This window comes from Pipra filicauda, unplaced genomic scaffold (genome assembly GCF_003945595.2).
Source record: "Pipra filicauda isolate LSUMZ 115617 unplaced genomic scaffold, ASM394559v2 scaffold1_size10287979_pilon, whole genome shotgun sequence".
NCBI classification, from domain to species: domain Eukaryota; kingdom Metazoa; phylum Chordata; class Aves; order Passeriformes; family Pipridae; genus Pipra; species Pipra filicauda.
The window spans coordinates 9,951,684-9,977,548 of record NW_024104310.1 but is presented as its reverse complement, the minus strand read 5'-3'; the positions used below and the strand labels follow the sequence as shown (position 1 = coordinate 9,977,548).

The window sequence follows — 25,865 nt, the reverse complement described above, 5'->3', positions numbered from 1 at the left end:
GCTTGTCAAAGTTGTCTAACCATTGCTGTATTGCTGTAAGTGAACGTTTATACATAAACAAGTGAATTCTAATGGCACAAAGGCGTCTGACATGTAACAGAGCAAAAAAGGTAGTTCTGCAAGATAAAACCTTAGTCAGAAAGTAAATTTGACTTCAGCTCAAGAGCTAACATACTACATTTAATAAAACAAACATGAGATATGTACACAGTGACACTTAATTCCTAATCCTAATATGACTGATAACCTATGCAAAATTTATAAAGTACTTCATAAGGGAAGTCCATTTTATACCCACTTTGTAACTCAGTGAGTCATGGAAAGATGAAGTAACTTTCTCAGGGTCATACAGCATGTTACCAGCTGAAGCAGAAAAAACCCAAACCAGTCAGGGCAACCATCAAATGACACTGCTGGATCCTCTCAGGTTAGACAGCCCTCCTCCTCCCCCTCATGAAAAATTAATTACAGTGACTCTTTTCTGGTGCACTGCTTATGTAAATAAAAAGGCAGCAAGCAGTGAAGTTTTTCCTGCAGGCTAAAGGAGCAAGAGTCCTTCCAAAAAATATTTCATTTATTTTATTTCCTTCTAAAAACTGTTGCATACAGATTACCTAGGTCTGCAGTACTTCTTAACTTATGAAACCAAAAGTGAACAGAATTAAAATCTAATTTCACAGTCAATTTTAAAAAAAATTAATTTCCAATTTTTCTACACTGATGTAAACACACTTCAAAGATACCAGTTACAATGCCTTTGCAGATATTCCTTATCCTCCAATTGCTTTTGCATCTCAAATTGTGTTTATTGGCAAATCAACTTAGTGTCAAAGAAAAACAAATGCAAGACACTTGTTTTCATAAAAAAACAATTAAAATTGCTTTTAAAATGTAAATAAGGTCTCTACATAATACTAAAGGCTGGTGAAGAAAATTTCCTCTGAAAACCACAATACCTTTAACAGAAAAATAGCTCCAGAAATATTTTATTGAAGATAAAATATAACAGGAATTGACTTAATGAAACTGCCGTTTTACTGCTTAACCTTTTAAGACTTCACAGAAGAAAAATGGCAGTTCAAAAACTCAGTTTCTGTACAAAATATGTTCATCACAATTCCTCAGCTACATGTCCTGTATGAAAAGTATTCTGCACCAAAACCAACCAGGTCTGCCACAGGGCAATCAAAAGTCACAGCAGGTTTCTGAAATCTGCTTCTTTCAAACACATCTGATCTCTGTCCAGTAATTTACTGTGTGATACTACACAGATGTTCAGACATCTACTTTCCTCCTTCAACACTGCACTCATCAACACAGGATAATTTTTATGTGTTTTATGTATTTGGGAAGCATAGTATACAGGTCTTTGTTTGAAAATATTTAAGGCAATATTGCAACCTAGGTTTTCTTTTGCTTATTTTGATACTTTTCAAACCATTTCAACTCGAAATCTGGGATAACAAAACCGAAATTATGAGAAAAGTTCTAGAAGCATGGACTCTTTCCATTCACAGAGCTAGAAAAAATATGAAGTGAAATTAGCCTAGTGAAGCAGCTAAGTGTCTTGTTCGTTTTCCAAGTTAGAAATGTAAGAGAAAGCAAGGTCAAGCAATGCCAGTTCCATTTTTTATTTAAAAAGTGAGGGCATTGATATGCCTGAAGTAATGATAAAAATGATTGCTGAGTTTTACAATAAATATATATTACTGCTTTTTAAGCTTAGGGATTATTTCAAATAGCCTTTTATTATATCAAATAAAATAAGGATTCTATTCATACAGAAAGAGTCAAGTAATAAAATGAAGCCCATATTCCTTAAGACAAGATGCATTCGTGCCTCTCCCTCTGGAGAGACTGGTTCAACAATTTTACTGTTAAACAGAATTAATTCTACTCTCAAAAATCCATTGACCTTAAGCTTTTAACAAACATTTTCAACTACAGAGTGTATTGTCAATATTTACAAATCCTTAAAATTATATTTCACTAGAACAGCTTTTATTTGCTATATTAATATTTCCTTGCAAATGTATGCTTATCCATATCAGAGAGTAAGAAACAGCTGCTACTCACAGGAAATCTCTGGGGTCCTACAGCGGGTCTTGGTTGGGCAGGAACTGGCAGCAAGGGCACTGAAACAAGAAGCACCTTTTAACACCATTTGTTTTACCTAACAGTTGTTGTTATTTCCAAAAGCAGTTGCAATAAAAAGACATGATTAAAATCTGCTACTTTTACCCTCACATGTCACAGCTCCTACAATTAACTTTAAGCAGCCATTCCCTCCCCTGCAACGTGCAACAGGGCAATTAGGATTCTCCTAGTTAATTTACATAATTTAGTTCTGCATTTTCCAGAATTAAATTGCTCCTTGTTGCAGAAAGAAAAACTAGAATTGTTTTTTCAGCCAAAGACATCTCTTAGACAAAGCTGACAGAGAATTCCATGTTTCAAGTAGAAGGATACACGATTCATTTGCCTTCTCTACTTCATGCCACTCAACAAATATTTCCTATGTATCTCCCAGTCTCACCACAAAGCTACCACAAGAAGCATGGACATGAGACACTAACTGGTATAAATCACTGCTCCTGAGGGTTACAATGAGGCAGGCAGCTGCAACTAACAGCACACAAAAACTATTTAACCTGGCCTTGCCACCACAGTGCTTGTATGTAAGTGATCACAGAACTGGAGATCTCAGATGAAAGACTGTTATTCAACAAAGAGAAGAATTAGGAGACCCTTTCCTGAAAAATAACTCCAAAACTAGTATTTCAGGAGGATTAGCATGGACGACTTGCCCATACAACTGCATTTCAAACACCAGTCACAAAAAAGTATGTCCCAAAACATTCACAACACAAAAAGAGCTACAGCTGAATCACCCTGGGGACCGATCTGTATTTGAATCCTCAGTACAATGACAGATTTCCCATTTTCCAGTGCACTTTTTATTTCCTCTCTGAGTTGTCTAAGTGGTTAAAAACACCAATGTTCCCATGTTAAACAAAAGGCCTAGAAAAGTTAAATAAAGCACTTCAGACAGCACCGAATGTGTTTGCTCATTTACTAAAAACTTTCAGTACAGTTGTTCTTTCTTCAATTTGTTTTTAGCACTTCTGAAAGTGACAGGAAAACGTTTTCCACAGTGAAACACTGACTTGTAGACAGCTACTGTGTTACACTTCAGAGCAAGAAAGATGCTAAGAAATGCAGCTAATTTGAGTGAGAAGTTGGGTGCATTTCTCAACACAGGAGTTTGCTAATATGCCTCAAAAGTCCATTTTTCCTTGGGAATTGAGGCACAAGAACTAATGCAGTAGAGGCTGTTTTTAGTTCATGTTCATGTCTGGCTTCTATCCACTTTTGCTAAGTACTTGTGGTTTGCTGGGTCAGAGAGTGATGGGGTAAACTAATTGCAGCCATCTTTCAGCAGGGGAGGACTGCGTGCAAGCTTCATATCACGTTACACGAGAAAATGAGTTGAACGGTTTCATCTTGACTTCTAATGAACATCTGTCCATATCAAACAGCCATGGCCACCTGGAAAATACTGACAGGTTGCACCTGACAGACCTAGTCCTAAAACAGTTCAGGTATTACAGGTCAGGGAGGCACTGAGAAAAATAGCATACAGTGGGAAATGTAGAGAAATGTCAACTGAACAGAGCACTTGAGCCTATTTCAGTATCCTGCCTCTGGCAGTAGCATATATAGAGAGATATATTTATATATTTTAAACAAATTAATTTATTACTCATGAAAGATAGTAGTTCAAACTCTGTGCCCTTTCAATCCTTGGACACTTGCTTCAGCAGCAAAGAAGCCTCAAATAAGCCCTCATTTTCTTGATGTCAAATATTCCATAGGTCTGAAAAGTATGTTTCAAAAATAATACACAGCATGTTGTAAGACACTATTTTAAGAAGATTAATTTGGCTCTTGCTGTATATGTGCTATAGCTTCCAATGCTATACCTGAAATGATGAAGAAGCACTTCCCATATTGATTACTTAGGAGAATTATAATGTGATTTATAATGTGATTTTTCCCAAGACACCAAACAGTTTTCAAAAGGTAAACAGCACGCTGAGCTGCCATAAACTGCTCAATTTTGGCAGTGCCACAGCATCCTTGAAATAGATACTTGTGGTATAAACATTTAAGGGGAAAAAACACAGTAGCTGTTATCACAGGCTGGATCAGTATTTCACAGTCCACCTATGTACAGCCCTCCAGCATTAGTAAATTGATCATACTGAAATCTGGAGATGCATTCAGCAAAAGTTGCTACTTACAACTCAAAAGTAGCTTACAGGATAGGACACAAAGAAAAGGGAAAACTCGTTATATGACAAGCAAGCAACTAAAAGACATGGGATTCAAATGCCACAGGAGGCACAACTGAGCACTAACTGCACAGTACCTGCAGAAGGTATTCGCAGAAGCTCATGTTTTAGGGACTTGATAGACTGAGTCCTTAATCATTTATGAAGCTTCAAAGACTAAAAATAGTACAAATTCATTTGAAACAAAACTGACTTGAAAGTAACTATTTTTTTGAACCAAGATTCAAGGCTGGGCAGGGAGATGGTGGCCACAGTAAGAGATATGCCTTTGAAACATCAAAGGAATAAGCCAATGATAGGATTCTTCAAGAGTGCTTCTACTTCCTTTCAGGCTGAAGCAGCTGTCTACTAGAGCTGTTATATATGGTATTTTATTCACATGAAAATTTCATAACAATTTACAGGAGGTTTGAGTCTATTTTAGAAAATACTGATATACTCGACGTGCTTCAAGACTAACTCAAACCAAAAAGATGTTGAAAAAGTGTATTTCTATGATCTGCAGCTGGGAAAAATGTCCCTGGAGCTGACAATTAGAAGTATGTTAGCTTAATCCTGCCATAAAATTAGAGAGGAAAAAATGCCAGTCTACACTAAAACATGACAGCACACCATTAAAATTACCAGAACCTAAATGTGCATATCATGCACTTCCAGACATGGCATTTTTAGCTTCCAGGCATAATGTTCTCAAAAACAGAATCCCAATAAACTTTGCACCTATCTGACTGTATCCTCCAATGTGTAAAAACCTTCATGTATCTGGAAATATGTTCAGTCAAGAACAGGTAGGCCATCATCAGGAACATGAAGTCAATCTGATCTTTCATAGTTCCTGTTACCCTGAAATAAATGATGCTGTAAGTGAGACACATCCTTATGTTGTCAACCATCAGTCTCTGCCTACTGGAGCTTCAAGCAGATGGATTAAATGGAGGAACACTTTTTAAGAGGAAGTTTAGAGTGGCATTCTCTACACTGGAATTTCTATCTACCATTTGCCTGCAGTGACTGCTTAAAAGTTCATTTTAATATGCAAATAACATTGAAGATTTCAGAATTATCCTCATCTACCTGTAGAAGGCTCCTAATTTCAAACACATTTTCCTTAGGTGTGCAAATGTATACAAATGTATAACTGTACTGCTGCAGACTAAGAGACTAAGATGACCACTACTCTCAGTCACTGCAGAAGACTCAGCTTCCAATACACGCTCTCTAATCAAGAAGATTAAATTTCTACAGTGAAACGAGGATCTGCAAGTGAAGACTGAAAAAGAGACTATGTTCAAGATAAAGCAAGAGACCTGCAACAGCCACAGTACCACAGACATAGTGGGAAGGCTGAGACACGCCTGAAGCTGCCCAGTAATGTAAAAAAAATCTCAGATAAAAGAAAGAAAATACACAGGTATACTTTTGACATTAGTCAAAAGCACAAGTCCTCAACAGCCATTCCCACCATTAGGAGGACACTTGCTCAGCTAGATACAGAAGATTTGTTGACTGTTTCACAGGGAGAGAGAAGAATAGCCTAAAAGCAATTTTTGCTTCTCACAAAACAGTAACTTCTACTTTGGGAACGTCAGGAAAATGCACAGAAGGCATAAATCCAAGAGCAAAGGATCTTTTGGAGTGATTCCAGATAATCTGTCTTGATGCATAATTTTGTGGAAAGCACCACAGGGAAAAGCAAAATAAGCTCTACAACACAGCTACTACACAGCCATCTGTGAGAAGCCTAATAGATCCCCATATACTGGCAATATCCTACCCTGCCAAGTTCCTACTTTTCATTGGTTAAATAAACGAAGCAAAGATAGCACTGGCTTGGAGTTCTGCTGATTTGAAGGAGCAAAAATACAGAAAACCTAATGGTAAATATGTATAAATATGTATATATCTAATATGTATACATTAGATTACTTTATCTAATCCCAACAAAATCACAAATCAGAGCTATGCAGGAGTCATTTTTTATCCTCTTAGGGATTAAACACTTCCTAAATAAGAAGTAACGTTACCAGCTTTGCTGAAAGCTACCCTAAGAAGTGTAGCCCACAGAGTGTTTGTGTTAACTTACAGAAAAAAATGTACTTGCAGGCTGTGAATCAAATAATTACCAATCTGGCCCTGAAAGGAGAACTGAGGAATGTATCTTGTCAAGGAAGGACAGCAGACTGGTACCTTTCACAGAGCAATTACAGTGCAAGTAGTGCCTCAGTACCCTCTCACTGAAACAGGTGGGTGGTCATTCTGTGAATGCTTGGCTGAAGCTGGAATGAAGTGGGAAATTACAAACTGCAGTACTTACCTAGTTTTGAGAACTGACATCTATTATTTTTAAAAAGCACATTCTCTTTCCAGCTTCCATTTTTACTGCTCTTGACAGGCTTTACGTTAGAGCAACAAACATAACAGCTGAAAAGGCTTTGCTATTTTAGTTGATGACAGTCCAACAACATTATGTCTTACTTCAGGCAAAACATTTGTTTCCAGCTTAAAGAAAACAACAGCAGCCTGAAGCACATTTCCATGCAGTGATAAACAAACAAACTGTTGCATCTCTGGCAAAGAATAAGATGAGTCATTCTTGCATGACTGGAAAGGTGCTCAGAAAGCTCACCTTGTACAGGCGTCACTACTGTCCCCTTGAAATGTGGATTTATGTGTATGTTCTTCGGTTGCTGAGGTGTCACTGGAGGTGGAGTCATCATGATTCGAGGCGTTTCTATCGGAGGGGGCATATGTAGCCCTGGAGGAGGAGAAGAATGATGCTGATGCTGTAAAGGAAGCAGAGATTGTAACTGTTGCTGCTGCTGCTGCTGTTGTTGCTGCTGCTGTTGCTGTTGTTGTTGTTGCTGTTGTTGCTGCTGGAACAGACTCATAACAGGTTGCTGGTGTGTTGGAATTAACCTCTGTGAATGAGTCTAAAGTCAGACAAAAGAACAAAGTCACCAGGCTTTAAAGTTAAAATATCCTGACATAAATGAGCACAAAACCAAGACACCTTTGGAGAGCAATTAAGGCCAATTATGAACAGAAAAATTTCTTTCCCTTTATTAACTGGAACTGTTTAGAACTATCAGCACGGGAAAGCAAAGGAGCAATCGAAGACATTCATGTGAAGGAGAGCAGAGAGCAAGGAAGCACAGAGGGCATGCAGACAGACTCACTTATTTTTATCAGTGAAACTGCCTAGTTTCATATGGTAGCATTCTGCATGTTACTGGAAACTGTCATCAACTGCAATAAGGTACATGTGAAGATCACTGGAAATCTGAGTCCAGGTATCAGAACAAATCCACTAACTTTTGTCTCACATACAGAAGAGCATGAGACAACAGACCTAGCACTAGCAAAAAAAGTCAAAATACAAATTAAGCTAGATTCTTCAGTTATCAGTGCAGCAAACCTATCCATACTGCTTGAAGATAAAACTACTTTAAAGATACCTTTCAAAGGTACCTTTCCTAGCACGGAAGGAAGTCTCTTGCTGCTCAACACTCATAAACAAATGGCCAAAATCAGTTCTAATAAAAAAAAATATGTTTCTTTTCAGAGACATTCTTCTGCCTCTGAACTCACTGACACCAGATATTAGTACTATCCAGTAACTTCCAAAGGGTAGTGAAGAAGAGTCCCAAAGAGGCAACCTTTTAGCAACAAAGATGTCACACATTTTTTTTAGCAGCCATATACATAAAAAGCAAAACAGCTACATAGTATACACAAGAAGATACTGTGACAAGCACAAAAATGTTTACAACATTTAAAATCAAAATAGCTAGCAAAGACTGCAGCAAACCAGAAAAGTAAATTATTCAACCTTCACTGTTTTAAAAGCATGAAACATTCTACTGCAGGGCTCTCAACCGCTGAGATAACACCGACTCCTGCCAGTGACCAGCACTTAGTTACTGCTGCTGGAAAAAATCACCTCTGTTTAATACAGACGACCTTGTCCTGCAAAGACATATACAGGCCTTGTTCTACAATCTCAGTTACCAGTACATTTTATGCAAGTGAACAAAAATAAGTGTGGGCTACCTCTTGATCCCACATTTGCTGGAGTTGGGGTTTTTTTGGATGGAAAAAGTCTTTTAGATTGTGACACAACGCACAGGGGAAGAAAAGCAGCAACAAAGTTTAACTTCATCTGAAACCCCAAATAATAATTTATCTACTAGGGAAGTAATGATTATCTTCCTAGGGTTTTATTTACCTCCATGGCTGACAGGCAAATAGATTTATTTTTTTTTTTAAGAAGTGTCACCAAAAACACTTCTTGCACAAAAACCAAGAAATATTTTACAGAATAATCTTTTTTAAACTACATTACTATTACAGAACATGTTTCCATGTCACAGGTAGAGGACTTCTCAGAGGAATTAAGTTACTCCTCCGCTCTCAGGCAAATCAGCAGGTTAAGTCTGACTGTGTCATACGAGTCAAAATGCACTTTACATTTGGAAGCACATACTTCACAATCATCAAGTTACACAAAGCCATCCTGCCTAACAGAGAGCAAAAGGTCTACACTGGAACACATATTCCACCTTTGCAAAAATTCACGGTCTAGAATGCATTTCTCCATAACTTCCTGAACGTTCAAAGAACACTAAGGATTAAAAGGTACCATTGCTGATGGCTGGTTTGGCAGCAGTGCAGGCCTGTGATCCTTCATTCTTCCCCTATCATTATTGTCTCTCCTTTGTTCTCCCATTCCGTGGCACATAATGGAGCCTCCTCTTCGCCCTCCTCTCCTGGAGCCGTATCGTCCCTGTTTAAGCTGCCTTTCCCTCTCTTCAAACTCACGTAATGCTGCTTGGGCTTCTGCAGAAAGCTCTGTTAAGAGACAAAGGGGAAAAATATTTTAGCTTTGCACTGAAAAGAAGGAAAATACAATGAAAAGAACATTGCTAGAACTATAGAAGAATCCCTGCACTAGGATAAAATTTGCAGGCACTTTGATCTCCTTTAGGTGGCATGTTAACATTTCATTAAAGACATCTCTAAAAGGAAAAAGCACAGATATTAATTAGTGTCTTTTGCACAGGCAAAAAGCAGCAGATAAATGAAACAAACATGAACAAAGAGGTTTGGTTGTTTTGTTTTTTAAGATGGTATTGAAGTTTGCCTTCTGCTGTAAGAGGTGGCTGTGGCTTCTCTCAAAGTTTTATTGCCTTAAACATCTCACTTATCTGCCAAAATGTCAGGTAGGACAATGAAACCTCCAGTAAACTTTACCGTAAAGGATCTGTTGAGTCTTACATATAAACAGATTTTATCCACCAAACTCTTCTGCACATTGGCCTGTTCCAAAGAAGCACTTTCTGATGGCTGAAGTGAGTTTCCAGTATGTAAGTAATTACTATTTATTTTATTGTATGTGGTTTAAGACCCAGCTGTACTTCACAAGTGAGCACAAATTAAAATCTGTACTCAGCTCAAGACAAACACGTGGCTGCTGATAACACCCACCCAACTCACATCACAGGTAAACACCAGAGAAGAGAGGGTACTCAACAAAAACTGACAAATTTCCTTGAAATCTTGGACAACGCTGACAGAATATTAAGAGAAAAAGTATTCAGTAACAGACCCAGGTAATGAAATTACTTGAAAATGCAGAGAAAGTCTACGACAGACTTCAGGAAACACACCATGGCAGTATGAGAAGTGCCTCTCACCAGGCTTGAATCACCTAAACAGGATAATAAACTTTACCTCAAACATGCAGTTGAGTCTTTTGCCATTTGCCAGTCAGATCCCCTGTTACCTCTGATATTGACTTCTCCCTCTAACAAGACAAAATTAAACTACTCTAAAAGAAACAAACTCCTGACAAATAAAAACATATTTTGAATTAATATAATATATACTTGGCACTACTACACATAATGGTTGCAATATTTGAGTATCAGAATAAAAATAATTTGTATGTGGCAGCTGAGACATTAGTGCTGCATCTCCACTAGATATACACCAAGAACATATAGCTAAGGCAATTAGAAAACTCTTACAGTTTCCTGCGAGTCTAAAAGCCAAAGCTACTTAAACCACCCTCTTAAACATCTTCATAAGTAATCTCCATTAGTCTTTGAAGTTGAGGATTGACAGAAGGGCAGAGAAGGGTGAGCGCTGTGCATTCCCACTGCGGCCGTTGTTCTTACTTGGCTACAAAAACTACCTGCATGACTGAGCTGCAAAGACTGTAAATTTGCATGTCCCAGTTTTCAGAAGTATTCAGCACCTCCACAAAGCAGTGGCTTTTTAAAGGAAAAGTTCAGAACTTGCTGATGGCCTGTAAGAACACAGCAAACACAACAGACTTCTAAAAGCTCAGGATCTGCCATAGAGTTTCCTATTTCATTTTTGCGTGTTGGTGATGACACAAGTTTCTCTTTGTCCTTTCCTCTCCTCTCTGACACCACAATTAAATGGCATAAAGCCTTAGCAGATTCTCTTATGAAACACTACCTCTGCCCTCAAGGCACATGCCTGGAGACATCAGCAGAGCCCAAGACAATCAGGCTTTATCAGAAACATCTCACAACATGCTTCAGAAAGAGGCAAGGAACCACAGTCCCTCAAATCTTAGTATGGTATTATATGTGCACACTATGGATTTCTGACGAAAATTAAAACAAATGTACTCTTGTCTAAAGCAATCAAAAGCATCAGATGCAACTAAGACAACCACCTTAGCCATCTTTGGCTGTCAGGGATAAAAAAGCCAGTTTGGTGGGAAAAACACAGCTCTAATTTCAAGCCTCCTTTCTCTCCACACCTGCAGCAAGTTCTGTTTCTTCAGAGGTCTACAAGCATGAAAGAGCAAATGCGGGCTTTGACTCGGTCTGCCAGAAAGATGGATCACTAGTTCCCACATAGGTAGGGGAGGAAATAGTGTCACGATGTTGCAAAGGAGTAACACTCCTCCCTTTAAATTCTGCAGAGCATACTGGATGTGCTGCTAGTTGGACAGTCGGGTTTTTTCCCCAGGAATAGGACAGGTAGGACAATTTCTCTGCCATCTTCCATACTAGAACCCTGAACTCAGCAAGGCTGTAGTCCGGAAAACAAAGTTCAGTCACTTCCACAAGTACCTACCACTGACAGTCATGACAGATGATAAGAAGCAACTTCCTATTATATAGAAGTCACATGTGAGGAAAGCAGTTTTTAATGAACCTGGGAATAGAGCTACACTTCCTAAAAGGCAACATTATGGCCAAGTCTCTCAGCCTCTTGAGCACGTATTGAAGAACACTGAATACAAACAACTTCAGAAGAAAGAATTGGTTGTTCTAAACAAAATTACTTCAGAGCACTGTGCTGATTAACCTTAGGGAAGGGATGACGGTATCCATGCAAAGGTCTTTGATGTGCTTTTCACTCTCTTTAAAATGAATAAATCGTTTTCCTCCTCACTTTACACAAAATTTCTCAAAGTTTAAAGGCCATGTCCTTAAAGGCAGGGTCCATGTGTTCAGTTTTTCAGTCAAGAAAGTGAACATGTGTGTAACACCAACCTTGGAAAAAACATCCCAACCCAAATAAAAACCCTCAGGAATTTACTGCAGCAAACATCATTGCATTCATACCACATCTATGACCACAGAAGTACAATATAACCATCTGATTTTTTAAAAAAAGAGATTACATCAACATCAAACATACTTCCCTCATAGCATGCCATTAAGGCAGCAGTGCCCTATAATTTCACTTAGACACAAAAGTGCAGGTTCAGAACCACAAAAGTCAACAGTCATGCCATGAACACCTCAAGTGCTGTATATAGATATACAATCACCACACAGCAAAATATAGTCAGTTCAATTATTAGCTGGGCTGCATGTTGTATTTGAGAACACTGTGCCACAAATACAGAGATCAAGGAGAGGAGATAACATGGAAGATGGTTTTGCACAGAGGAAGAAAAGAAAAGAGTCCCTGTCTTCCCTGAGAGCAAGATCACACTGCTAACTAGAAATGAAGTGATGAGCAGAGGAAGAAGAGATTGGCTTTCCCTAAAGGGCTTCTCCCTGGCTAAAACCTTGTGTAAAATGTGGCAAAAGCACCCTGGGCCCAGCTGGATGGTGCCAGGCTCCCTGCACAGCATGTACAGGCTGGGGTAGCTCTGGCTCCTGCCTGCACCAACCCTGAGCACACATCTCTGCAGTTACTTCTGCCTCCCACTGCTCCCTGAGCACAACAGCACTGCAAACCCAGATCTGAAAATCCCAGAATCTGTATTATCCTGGGTAAGGCAGAGATTTTCAACACTAATCACATTCTCGAACAGCTATAAATATATATATTCATTTACATATATATGCAGCATGTTGTAACTTTTTTCTCCTTATCACCCAGATCTCCAAATTGCCTACACTGTGCTTCTGCCACAGGACAAGAGTGAAACCACTCAGTTTAATTTCCTAGTCATGCCTGAAATCTCAGCCACTAGTCATCAGAGTGAACATAAGCCAACTAAGCAGGGCATAACAAAAAGTACTGCCACGTCCAATTAACCTTTGTTAGCACTTTGCAAATGGTTCTGAATAACTGTAAGGGTTTGGTTTGATTTTTTCTTAAATTAGATACAGAGGGGATACTTTAGTTCGGTGATACCAAAGCCATTTTTTCTCTTTACATTCCTTAACAGGTAACTAAATCCAGAGAATAATGGCAATTTCCACTCTGGGAAGACTTCAACTACATGCACTGAAAGAAGTTACATATTTCTTATCAAAGATGACAAACTTGGTATCACTAGAAATCAACTGCATAGTTGTCCTACAGTACCCCTCCTTTGGACTTTACAAAACCACTATTTACATTAGCTTGGACAAAGAAATGTTTAGGAAAGATCTCAGCTACATTCATGAGAACACTTTATATTTTTACATCTGTTTTACTGGCACACACTTAGTCTCATCTTGACTGTACAGTTCTCACACAGACAGTTAATGCAGTGAATCAGCAATTATTTTTCTGGTGTCTCTAAGTGTCAAGATTAATTTCACTATCGCTGGTAATAAAATGGTTTCAAATGACATCTTTAATCAGTAAGTAAGAATGCACTCCTCCAATAGAGACAAGCTGTCACAAAAGGTCACCAAAATGTGACAGGATGGAAATTACGTTTGTAACTTCAACTGAAATGTTAATTCCTCTTTAAGTGTTTTCTGAACTATGTTCATATTTTAGAGTAAGGAGATGTAGGTCTGCAATAAAATTTCATTTTTAAACTACAGCATCTGTAAAAATTTGCTCTATAATCTCAAAAGGAAGTAGATACTTATATGCAAACAAGAATCTTTTGTGGTTTAACTTTCTACCACATGGTCAATCATCTGGTCTCTTTAACAACAAATTAATAAGAAAAGCTAGTATGAATAGAAACCATTTCACAACAGCAAGATTGTATTTTTGCCAAATACTAGTTTCAGAAAAACCTCTTTAGAGAATCATCCACCTTTGCTTCATCTCTTCCTTATATCTCAGAGCTACACCCCAAATCACTTAAAATTACATTTAAAAATAAGTCTAATTCAAACCACTCTTCTTTTAACCTTTAGTGGAGCTTGACTGTTTTCTCCTCACTGGCTGGTATTTTTAGATTAAACTGAAGAATAAATCCACAGATACACAAATGCCCATGCAATTGTCATTTACCTTGCAATTATGTGCAGAAATTTAGTTATTCTAGAGCGCTCTTGCTTTTACAATACTCTGTTTTGTAAAGCCATCAACACCTTTTGTACAAACAAGATGTAGTCTGTATGTGGTACGTAAACACACGGTCTTATGGTTGTAAACACATTTGGAACTTACCTCAGCTAAAATACCCCTTGCCCGAATAGATCACTCTGTGCCTCTACAGAGTTCCCTTCAGTCTTACTCTAATCAGAATCAATTCCTGATTGTTAAAACAATGCTGAATAAAGGCCCTAATACATGCTTTGCCTGACATTGCAAGTAAAAGCAGCTATTTGCTAAATATGAACAACAGAGAGAAATACCTTTGATTCAAAATCAAGCACTGACATCTCTCACAGCATGACACAGAATACCACTGTGAAAGTCTAGTTCAGCCTCCTTACTGCTCATGAACAAGTCCTCTTAGCCACAACACCTCTTTACAGAATTAAGGCTTCTCAATTTTTGCAAGCATAGTAAAAGCCCAAATCCCTTGCATTCAGATTAAAGAATTAGTAGGTTATACAATTCACGAGAAAAATGCTTAGAACTAGCATCCTTTGCAAAGTAAAGTTTTTAAGGTAAGAGGAAAATTTCATCAGGATGAGTTCTAGTACTCTAGTATCTGCTCTGGGAATGCAATTCCAAAATGCCCTGCTGTGCAAAGACACTGACTCATCTGTAAAGAAAGCAAAAGCACCCAGCTTCTAAGTTCAGTCTGCATGGCACCCTCTTAAAGGATTCTGGGTGAAGAATCCATCCCTACAGTCTGCCAAGACTTGAAAGTATCATAACACACATCTTCTCCCAGTTGTATCTGACAATTAGGCAACAGTACCCGACAATTTGCCTTCATTACCAGTTCACCTCTCTTGTGTATCTTGATTCTCTTCAAAAGATCAGGGCTTTTTTTCCATAGTTTGAATTGATATTTTGGTTCAGTAGCAAAACTATGAGAATGGTACATCTTTCTGGAAGCAAAACTTAATTTCTGCCCATCTTCCTAATACCTTAATTTTAATTTTACTTATTTATTATTATTGCCATCACTCTAAGTCCAACATGAGGAGGTTATCCCCAATAGGGTGGGCACAACACCAGTACTATATACCTGAATATCCAGGGCACATGAGAGATCTTTAGTTAACTCTCAAAGCCATAAACCAAAGTGATTTTAGCTACAGACTAAAACAGAGCAACTGCAAGAAAGCTCCAAATCTACTGATTTGAAGTAGCACTGGCAAATTCATTAGAAACATTAAGTAGTGTTCCTAGAAACAAACACACTCATGTTTTGTTACTCAAATAGGAAGAAATTATACCCTTTTAGACACTGCCTAAAGGATTAAGGGGCTTAAAGAGATCCAGATTGTTTCACGTTAGAAGAGCTGAATCCAGAAAAAAAGGGTTTCCGTGTTTTCTAACACACTCCCCAACAAGTTACATTTTCTCTAGGCCAATCCAAGAGCAGGAACACAACAGGTTCAGAGCATGCTTATATTCCTGGGGGAAAACAGCAAACATGTAGGTATTTCACAACAGAACACAAGTAAGATTTGTTTTATCAGCTGAAAATCACCCAAAGAAATTCCTTAAAATGTATTCCAGCACAATACACAGTGAAGCACAGATCAGAGAGCTGCTGCTTGAAGACAGGAAAGCTTTTCAAGACACCACAGAAGTCCCAGTGAACAAATATAACAATGATTTTCAAAACATGATATGTTTAAACATTATTCCTAAGGAGACAGACACCACACGCACTACAAGACACGACATATGGCTTTGGACAATTTGGATATAAGCCAGTCTAAGTCAGAAGGTGACTGTTCTACCTTTTGCCATTAAACTCTTTTAGAAAAGTTTTCGCAAGCCTGTCTTTTACTTTCATTCGTTACAGCTCTGTAAACCAGTCCATTGCCACAAAACCTCACCCAAAGTTTCTGGAATGTTTCTCCTTTCTCTTGTCACATCTGAGAGCCTAATTATTGTTCCTTCTTTCCGTTCCGTTTTGAAACGTAACCGTCCGGACTCTTCATCATCATCCTCCTCTTCATCAGATTCTTCTTTTGTTTCTTCTTGAAGTTCCAGAGATCCAATCGCTGCCTAAATCACAAAATACAGAGGACACGCAACATGAAAAATCTATTTTCTCGTGATCAGCGTCAAAAGGCAAATCTTTATTTAAAGGCCCCTTTGAACAAATTTTGCTGGCATTACACTTTGTGCTCATGCATAATTCAGTGAACATTTAAGAGCTTGGTGAATTTTTTTTTAAATAGAAATATATGAACTACAGAATACATTATAAAGTAAAATCTATTTAGAAAACACATTTTGCTGCAATATTTCAGGGAATATTGAAATTCCAGTTAGAACCTCCAACTGATTAGCAGCTACTTCTTCACATTTTAGCACTGAATTCACTAAGATACAAACCTGGGATACTGCCAGTTTCAAGTACCAATAGGGTCTTTTTTTTTCTTCATTTTTTTAACAAACATCAGTAGCTTGTTGTTAAAAAAACCTAACAAACACCAACAAAAACCAGATAACCATGTATCTCAATCTCATTCCTCTAGGTATGCATAACTGTGCTTGTCCTTACTTTTTCTATTCCTTGAATATTTCCTACTTTTAATTCAGCAATTGATGAAGAGAATGGAGAACAGTACTGAATAAAATTTGAAAATACTAAATTTGTATTCTGGAATGCTACTCCCTTTCCCGTTTTCTCTATAACAGAGAACATTTATTTAGATAATGTCCCAAATGAAAAGAGATCCCTCTCCTTCAAATTAATAGGAAAAAAAAATCCATTTCATTGCCCTGTGCTGGCCTGATGAAAATAATGTTTCAGAATGTTACACAAGTTATATTTGATGTCAGCAGTTGAAAATTAGAAGTGTTCTAATACAGCATGATTTTCCATAAAATTTTTCTGTTACTGTGTATTTGGTTATTTCTTGTACAAGCCCATTTACTCATTTCTTAGAATTAAAATGCATGTGTAGGCTCTATGCAAAGACTCCAAATACATTATAACTTTTATGCTGCTTGAGGACCAATTACTAAATGAGTGAAATCTAACATGCAAAAATGGTTTAAACTTCAAATTAACCAGATCAGTGCCAAAATTTATATGAAAAAAGCACAGCAAGTGTGACAGTCAGGTAGACACATATCAACTCACAAATCAAGAAAAAGAATTAATGGAATTAGTTGTGTAAGATACTGCAAATTTCCTTACCCAGCAGCCCAACTTCATCCATAACAAAAAAAAAAAAAAAAACATGGGAAGCAAGACCAGAAACAGATGATCTGGCAAGACACTTTCTGCTTTAAAAGACAGTACACCTTATGAACTCCAGCTCAAAGCTACTATAACTCTGGTCTGGTGAATAAATGATCTGTGTACTTAAATCCTGGGCTTTAATGGACTCCTGATCCCAAGTTATTTTCATTTAATCATCCCCTCATCTCAAAATGTTTTTTAACCATTCCTGGTAAACATCCAAGCACTACACTTTCTGACCTCACAAAAATGCTTTAAGATATAGCTAAGGAAGCAGCCAAAGCCTTATACTTCACAAATGTATTTGTTTTTATGTAACAATTTTATTAAAAAAAAAAAAAAAAAAAAAAAAAAAAAAAAAGCTAAAACCAGACAGAATAGCAGACAAAAAGCCCCAAAACTTCAAGAGTGAAAGAGATATAAACCTCAAAAGCAAACCCAAATTGAGTACAATTGGTCTGATTAACATATCCATGTATAATCAAAACACCTCTGGAGGACAGGCCGTTGAGACTCCTGGAACAGAGGAGGGATGTTAGCAAGGAAAGAGATGCTAAGGTGGTTTAATAAAAACAAACAAGAGGGAAAGACAGGCTTAGCATTTTACTTTCAAAAGAGGGACTCTCAGAAGAGAAAGGAGTAGCAATATGTCTATTAAATCTATGGTTTTAAGTATCACAAACCCCATAATTTTACTGTATCAATGCTTGTTTTTAGAAACTTTCCCTTCAGGACCAGGATTTGGAAGTCAGAACTGGAGCACCTCTTTTGCAAGACATTGATCTCACTACACTGAGCCTCCTGTTTTACTTTAAAGCATAAGCCCCAGATATCCACTCTCTATGTCCATGCCCATTAAAAGCTCTATTGGAATTACAGTTTTTATTAACCAAAGGCTGGTCTCAGTCACGTAATCTCATCTGTGAGTGCAAAACTTACTTGTGCAAGGCTCTATGTGTAGCTCAGACTTCAGCATCAGGACTAGAAAGTCTGATTAGAAAGAATCAGGATTATGCAGTCCGTGTTATCCTGAAAAGTTCTGCTATGTTTTAATGAAATGCTACAGAAAATACCTGTGGAAACTGTTGCCTTTTGACAACTACTTATTCTGGGGGAAAAAAAATCCATTCTAAAAAGAAAAGAATACAAGTTGTAAGAGACTACAAGACAACTACTTACCTATACAACAATAAAAAACATTTCTCAAATTTTTCTAGACTAGCACTATTCTGTTTCTAGCCACTTATACCAATTCTGCAACCTTCTGGGTCTGACTCCCTTTATTCATCAGCATAACGTCATGCTATTAACAAACAACAGCCCTACAAGCATTAAATATCAAAGACAAAAAAAAGAAAAATAAAAATCAAAGGAGTGGATGAAAAAGAAGGCACCAAGGAAAGGCAGTGCTGGAGGATGCTAACTGACCCATGTCCAAGTCTGATTACACGTGTTATTGAGGGATTTGTATTAGTTGCAATGGAGACACAAACATGTCTGACAGCCAACCATATGTTCTCTCCATACAGCTCCAGGAAAGGTTAGCTGAGCTGTGTAGGAGCACACACTCTTCCCCTGCAATTTGTCCAACAGTTGGAGCATGCAAGACTTCTAGATGAGCTTTTCCAATTTCCAGCCAAACAAGATGAGCACTTTTGCCAACACTATAGTATATAAAGGGATTCTATGTTTCAAAAAGACACAACTGCAGACACAGAATTAAGACGTACTAGTACTTACAGGATTGCTTTTAACACTTGCTAATCATGAATATCTCTGCATGTACATACACAGCTCCTGAATGGCCACTTCAGGTCACTTGACTGGACTTGCCAGCCAAGGCTTCTGGCAGCTCTCCTCAAAGGGAGCTTTACATTTCCCATTTTGACACCTTGCACAAAGCCAGCAAAGAGCTTTGCTGACCCTTACAAAGAAAAAGAACGACCTTTCTTCTACCACAAGGTCAGAGGTTCCTGCCATCCTCATTAAATAATTATGCCATAAATCCCAGTCACTGACCAGAACTCCTCACGCTGGGCTATGAACCACTACTGAGAAAGAGTGAGTGCTCCTGCCCAGACAGCTCACCAGGCACCTGCAGCAGTGGTAGCAAACGCAGCCCAAGGAAAGTAGGAAAAAACACCGCTCAGTATGATCCCCCCAAACACGTGATTATCAAGTGTTCTGGACAGCTTTGTGGCAGAGACTGATAAGATGTTGTAGAGGCTAAACCAGAAACTTTACAAAGGTGAAACAAAGATTTATTAAGTAGCCAGAAAATAGGCCGTGGAGGCATCTACTAGAGGCTAACATTGAAGCAGTAACAATTGCTCAGTCCTAGGGGAGGATCAAGAGATAAGAGGGCAGATAAGGAGATGTTACACCTATTCCAAGGGCATCTCAACTCCACAGATGAAAAATGGGACTAAAATAATAAACCTAAGTGCCTTTAAATATGTTTTAAAATTGGCTGCTTTGATTTGCACTCTTCATCACTTTCCTCCAGGTTGACAAGTAGTGCCTTCGAACTTGAACAAAAGTACTAAAATGCAGAAGTTTTGGCTACACACAGATGGAACAATTCAGACAGATGCATTGGCCTTTTTTTCCCCAAGCCTGTATTCTATCAAAAGAAAAGCAGTATGTAGGACATTTTCATGAACTGTTTTCTTGATTAAAGTCCTCTGCATTTCTTAGTATAACCCAAGACACGGTTTAAATTTATGCAATGACAAATCCCCTATCATACACTTCACAGATTAGTTCTGATATAAAACAAAGAAATCACGAATTCTAATTTCAGGAGGGTTTATTTTTATTTCATTTTCACATTCACATTTCACAGAAGTAATTAGTGATATTTTTCCTCTAAAAATATTTAGGACATGATGCCTCATGTGACTGTTCTACCACACCTATTTGCTGTTGAAATTTCTGGGTATTGAGTGGTTTTGCTTTGTACCTTAGGAACACAAAAATATTTTCTGAACCACTGCTACATTTTTCAAGGAAGCTCCACAGAGAGTGTTATTTCTTTAAAATCCAAGGTTCTAAGCACTGTTTCAAGCACAAGCTTTACCCTGCCTTTTCCTCACACCTCCCACCTTGAGTGCCACTCCTAACAGGTGTCTAACTTCCCATATTCACTTGTTTCCTCCCATTATTTTCCAACTCCTCATCCAGTCAGCTTTTCTCTTGGTTTACAGAATTTCTTCATGCAATCTAATAAGAGGTTTTATTTGGTTTTAATGTGGGAACTGCATAAAATACAACACCAAACACTCTTTTCTGTCAGCTCTCTCTCAGTTGTTCACATGCCAAATTTCAATCAGGAGATAATAATGCTATTTCTTTGCATCCATTACAGCTCCATTCTTGTGTTGCATTTTTCTACAGGAGAATGCCAACTTCAGCCTTGTTTACAAGTAACAAATGTTGAGATTTAAGGGAGAGTACTGTTATATAACACTCAAATAAAGAACACTCTTCAGAGCTGGAGGTGGCATCTAACCTTGCAATAAAAAGAACTGGATACTCTACAAAGGTTCTCTCTCTTAGTGGTATTCTCATTTAGAGAGTACAGTTATGAGCCTGCTGCCAAATGTAAATAAGCTACATATTAAATAAGAACAGAACAAAATATGCTACTATTTTGGGAAGAAAAACCTGTGGCAATCTGCAAACCATTAGAATAATGCCAGAATGTAGAGTAAGCAAATAAAGATGTGGCCAAAATGTTCAAATTATACGACGAACAAATTCTGTAAAAGCTCTATTAAGAAAAACAATAAAAACTTTCATTAATGGTACCTTTTGAATGAAAGGAATTTAATTCTGAATTGGATGAATTTAGACAACATCATTATTACAGAATTCTCATTAGTTTGTACTCTAAAAATGAAGCTGTACTTTTTTAAGGTCATGAGTTTGACAGTGAATCTCAGCTATGTATTTAATTTTACATGATGTGCATTGTGTCCATCATCTCAGACTGCAGCTGCAGAAAGCCCAAATGCATCACACCACTTCCAAAATGCCAAAAAGAAAGTGTATATAATCCAGTGAATGAACAAAACGTGTTTAGACATTACACAATTCTTTCAAAGAGTAGATTTAATACTAGTGAAGTAGCAAATAACTACATTAAGGTTTATTTGGTAGAAGATGTCATGCTTGCAACAGTGGAGGACTGAACAATGCAGGTGGCCCCTTTCAGTGCAGATCTCTGCCTACCAAGGAATGTTGTTTTACCAAAATAGGTTTGATACAACTAGACCATCACAGCACACCCACTTGTAAGAACTTCATAGAGTAACACTGCTGTGTCTTTGAGGAATTAATTTCCTGATGAGTTAAAGCTCCAAAGAGGAAACACACTCTGACTACACTTCTCAGCAGGTAATCCATTCAACCCTATTTAATTAAGAACTGGAATAAAAGTAATATTAAAGCAGATTCCTGCTGGGGAAAGAAAAAAAATCCCCCATCAAAAACTTGCTGCAAATTAAAAACAGGTATGATACCTCTGTTCTGGGCTATAATCAGTGACTGTATATGTGGCAGTCTTTGGCATAAGCTTTCTCCTTGCAAACGAAGGAACTCATTCTTTCTCCTAAGCAAAGAAGTAAAATAAACATCACAGGAACTGCAGTCCCAACAAAACTCCTTTTGAAACAACAATCTAACCCTTGCCCTTCTAAAATACTGAACTTTCCATGCTCACACTCCTCCTCAAAAGGGGATACCCAAGAACTGTATTTACACTCCCAGTGGCACAAATGATCCACCTGGAAAGTGAGGCATCACAGCTATTAGAGATTTAACACACAGCATGCAGTATTACTGTCATTCTACCTGAACAGGCCTCTGAAGTTACTAATGTTGAAGCCAAGACTAAATATGCACATTTTGGCCTATTCCTTATGGTTTTCATCCCAAGGGAGAGAGGGCATCTGATGTATCTGACAATATCGATGCTATTACAATTCATCTTATACAAAGAGTAATACGACCAATAATTCAACACTGGCAAAGTGCATCAGTTCTTACTCTGTAATAGGTACAATTCTATGAAATCAATCTCTAAAAGAACTAGTTAAGTTTCCATTAAATTGACAACATACCTCTTCTGATTCATTTGCCATTGTCTGGGATTCTTCCAGCTCCTCATCAGCTGTATATTCTCCTTGTTCTTCCATTGCTTGCTCATTATATGATTGCATGTAATCTTCATCCTAAAGCAATAACACATGAAGGTGAAAAGACACAGGCAAACTGTACAGAATTGCAAACCCATGGAGAGGTGGGGTCTGGCTACATTGTTACGACTTCCAGACTTGAAGAAAAGTATTGTCTCCATCAGAACTGTCAATTATAAGTGATATGACATATATACAGTATAATTAGCAGGGCTTTTAACTAGACCATAATTTCAATATCATCAAAACTAAAGCAGTTTTCACTCAGATACCATTGTTATAATAAAGATACCATCTAATACTGTTTGCTCCAACTTCTTCCATACATCTACATCCCCCATTTACAAATTCATGAAGCAAACACTGCAGTCCTTTCTTACCAAAGAAAACATGCACCTATGCACATATACATTAACATCAGATTTTACCCCATAAGAATATAAACATTCTTAAAACACTCTGAAAGCACCTACATATGAGCAGGTTCAACTCCGAAAAATTATGAACATAAAACAAGAGCAAAAGCTTTCCTAAGTAAGTTTGCTTGTATTTTAAAACACCTCACTGATCACATACAGTTTTAATTAAGATTAAATCACTTCACTAGCAATTAAAGCCAGTGCATGTTCTCTAATACGCTGCCTAAATTATATTGAATTATGCAGGTGACATTTTCTGAACTAACCTCCAATCTCTTTATTCAGGTTTAGACAGTTCTCAGTTACAAAAAGGATGAACGAGCAGGACATCAATCACTTTGGGATATTAGCACCTTAAAGATGTCTTTAGCAGGTCAATAATCTTTTCACCTTCGAAGGACTTTATCAGATCTTGTCTAAAGCCTGGATAAAAGCTTTTGCATTAAGTACTTCTAACAATTGGCAGTGTATCTCCACCACACAAAGCTGTTTTCTTCCTTAAGGATACAATCCTCAAGGTCATGATTCTCAACTGCCTTCCCGCATGACAAAGGAGCATTACCTACCGCCAAACAAGCTGTCAACACAAACTTTGTCACAGCCTAGATAAAGAAACTGGCAGACAGTGATAATAGGTCTAATTTCCCCTCCTCCCTAGGGAGGCAAACAGATTTTAAATCAGTCTAAAACCCTATGCACGCAAAGCAATGTTATCTTTGAAGATACAATAGAAAGAAACTCACTGGAAATTCATCGAGGGGTTCATTGATTTCAAGGTCTAGAACTTCATCTTCTTCTCCAGGCTCTTCCCCATATTCTATTTGGTCTTCTGTCAGTTCAGGATCATTGCCTTCATAATGTCCTTCCTCTGCATACTCTGAAGCATATTCTTCAGGTGCTTCAGATTTGTCATAACCAATTTCATCTTCCCCTTGGTCATACTCAGACTCATGTTCTAGTGATGGATCATTGATGGACTCAGAGATTTCATATGATGCCAGCATGCCAGATGTGGCATTGAGGCTCACCGTGACACCTGGAGAGCTGTGGGATGGGGAGGGGATTCAGAGGTTAGAGTGTAACAGTCAACTACCCGCAAAGATTTAGCAAAACAAAGCCAACAAACATAAGTTCTCTAAGTTGGTGGACAGAATTATACCCCATACACTTTTTGACTGCATGCCATGTTCTCACAATGCATACTGCACTGCAGCTTATCACCAGCTGCAGGCTATTTGACCAGGGGAATCAAACGAACCAGATGGTTTAGCAGGTCAAACTGGCAAAAGTCCTGCTTTGTCACCAAAGCAGACTGGATTCAATTTTAATTCCAAGACTAACAAAAAATACACAAAATTGCTATAACTGCATCTGTTTTCCCAATCTTTCAGAATATTCTAGTAAAATATTTTTTACTAAATGTATTCATGTTGTTCATTCTTGATTATCTTGAATTCAAAGTTACATTTTTATGACAGATTTAATGTTCTACTTAATATAAAATACATAGTCAATAAATGTAATTTAAATGCCTGAGACATTCTTAACTTAGTAACAGCACTGGCACAGACACTGAAAAAAAACAATCAAAACAAAAACTGACACATTTATAATCTGCAGGCAAAGCAAAGCTCAGAATTTACTGTTTACAACAGCTAGTGCCATCAACACATAAAAAAGCAACTAACCAACTGCAAACAAGTTAGAAAAGCAGAGGGGGGAAGCTCTTCTTGATTTCAGGGCTCAGGGTATAATGAAAATAAAGATATTTTTATTTTTTTTTAAGTAACAGTCCTACTATTCACCATTTTCCTACATTTGGGAGAAAAAGATCCAGGCAGCTCTGAGCTATTTGCATCTATAAGACAGGGAAGATTTAACACAAAAATGAAGACATTATGCAGGATTATCATTATCCTCCCAACTACAGAAGGATGAGGTTGAATGGAAATAGAAGGAAAAGGGAAAGGCTCTCACTCTCTGCCAATAAAACTGCTAAAAATGCAAAACTTGTCTACAGAAACCTGCTTCCTCTGAGCAATACTATCACACTTCAGATACTTTCTTATCACTCATGTGGTTACATAGCCACTCCTGCTGCCCAGGGGTCTCAGGGAGGATACACAGTGAAGTGACAGCAAGGACCAACAGGGATTCCCTCTTTTAAAGGGAATAGTCCAACCCTCACTACTGCAGGAAGGAAAACAGCAGCCAATGGACAGCTGGATGGTTGGAGCATTTTATCACACCACCATCAGTCCAATACAATGACAGGACTCCTTATACTACTTAAGGCTAAACACAGGAGATCTCTGAGATATCAATATATCAATGCATGTTATATATACATTCATACCCCTTCAGATGGCATGACCTGCACAGCATGCAACAAGTAAAGAAAAAGCTGGAAAAACACACAGGCCATTAAAAGCAGCAGTGGTATTGCATCACTTTGGCATCACAAGCATCTTCCCCCCTGCATCAGTCCAGCTCGAAAAGTAAAAATGACAAGACACTCATTTTGAGTTGTGATGCCCATAACTCAGCTGTGGAGCTGTATCACCACAGAGTATTCACAGGGCAGGATCCTCAGTGAACTCCCCTGGAAGTACCTGCTCCAGCCTATAAACTCTTACAAATTTTCTGCTGTGTAATTGTACACAAACAATTAAGCCACAAATCAAGCCTCGCCAAGTGTGCAATTCCCCTCCTCAGGGTCTTAGAAGGCAAGATATTTTTAAAAGAAAGACAGCAGAAAAGGACTTCACAGGAGAAGGAAGCTCACAACAATACTGAGGCTGCAAAGAGCAAAGCTCTGTAAGTGTTTATAATGAATTCTATATGCATGGGAGATGACACCATTTCTTCTCATAAGCTTTTTATAGATTTGAGT

At 37.9% G+C, this 25,865-nt stretch overlaps 1 protein-coding gene across 5 annotated transcripts in view; it reads right to left on the bottom strand.

Moving 5' to 3' along the window:
* The window catches only part of RBM33 (RNA binding motif protein 33), a 101,953-nt gene that overhangs the window by 57,892 nt on the left and 18,196 nt on the right, over positions 1 to 25,865 (bottom strand). For 4 of the 5 annotated variants that reach the window (XM_039380642.1, XM_027727783.2, XM_039380639.1 and 1 more), the window contains exons 5-10: positions 23,716 to 24,016; positions 22,479 to 22,589; positions 15,995 to 16,166; positions 8,995 to 9,203; positions 6,982 to 7,285; positions 2,077 to 2,135 (exon numbers count right to left, since the gene is read on the bottom strand). In XM_039380642.1, the coding sequence (XP_039236576.1) occupies positions 2,077 to 2,135; positions 6,982 to 7,285; positions 8,995 to 9,203; positions 15,995 to 16,166; positions 22,479 to 22,589; positions 23,716 to 24,016 (1,156 nt within the window). The remainder of the gene's footprint in view (positions 1 to 2,076; positions 2,136 to 6,981; positions 7,286 to 8,994; positions 9,204 to 15,994; positions 16,167 to 22,478; positions 22,590 to 23,715; positions 24,017 to 25,865) is intronic. The other variant, XM_027727784.2, reaches the window with a different exon arrangement.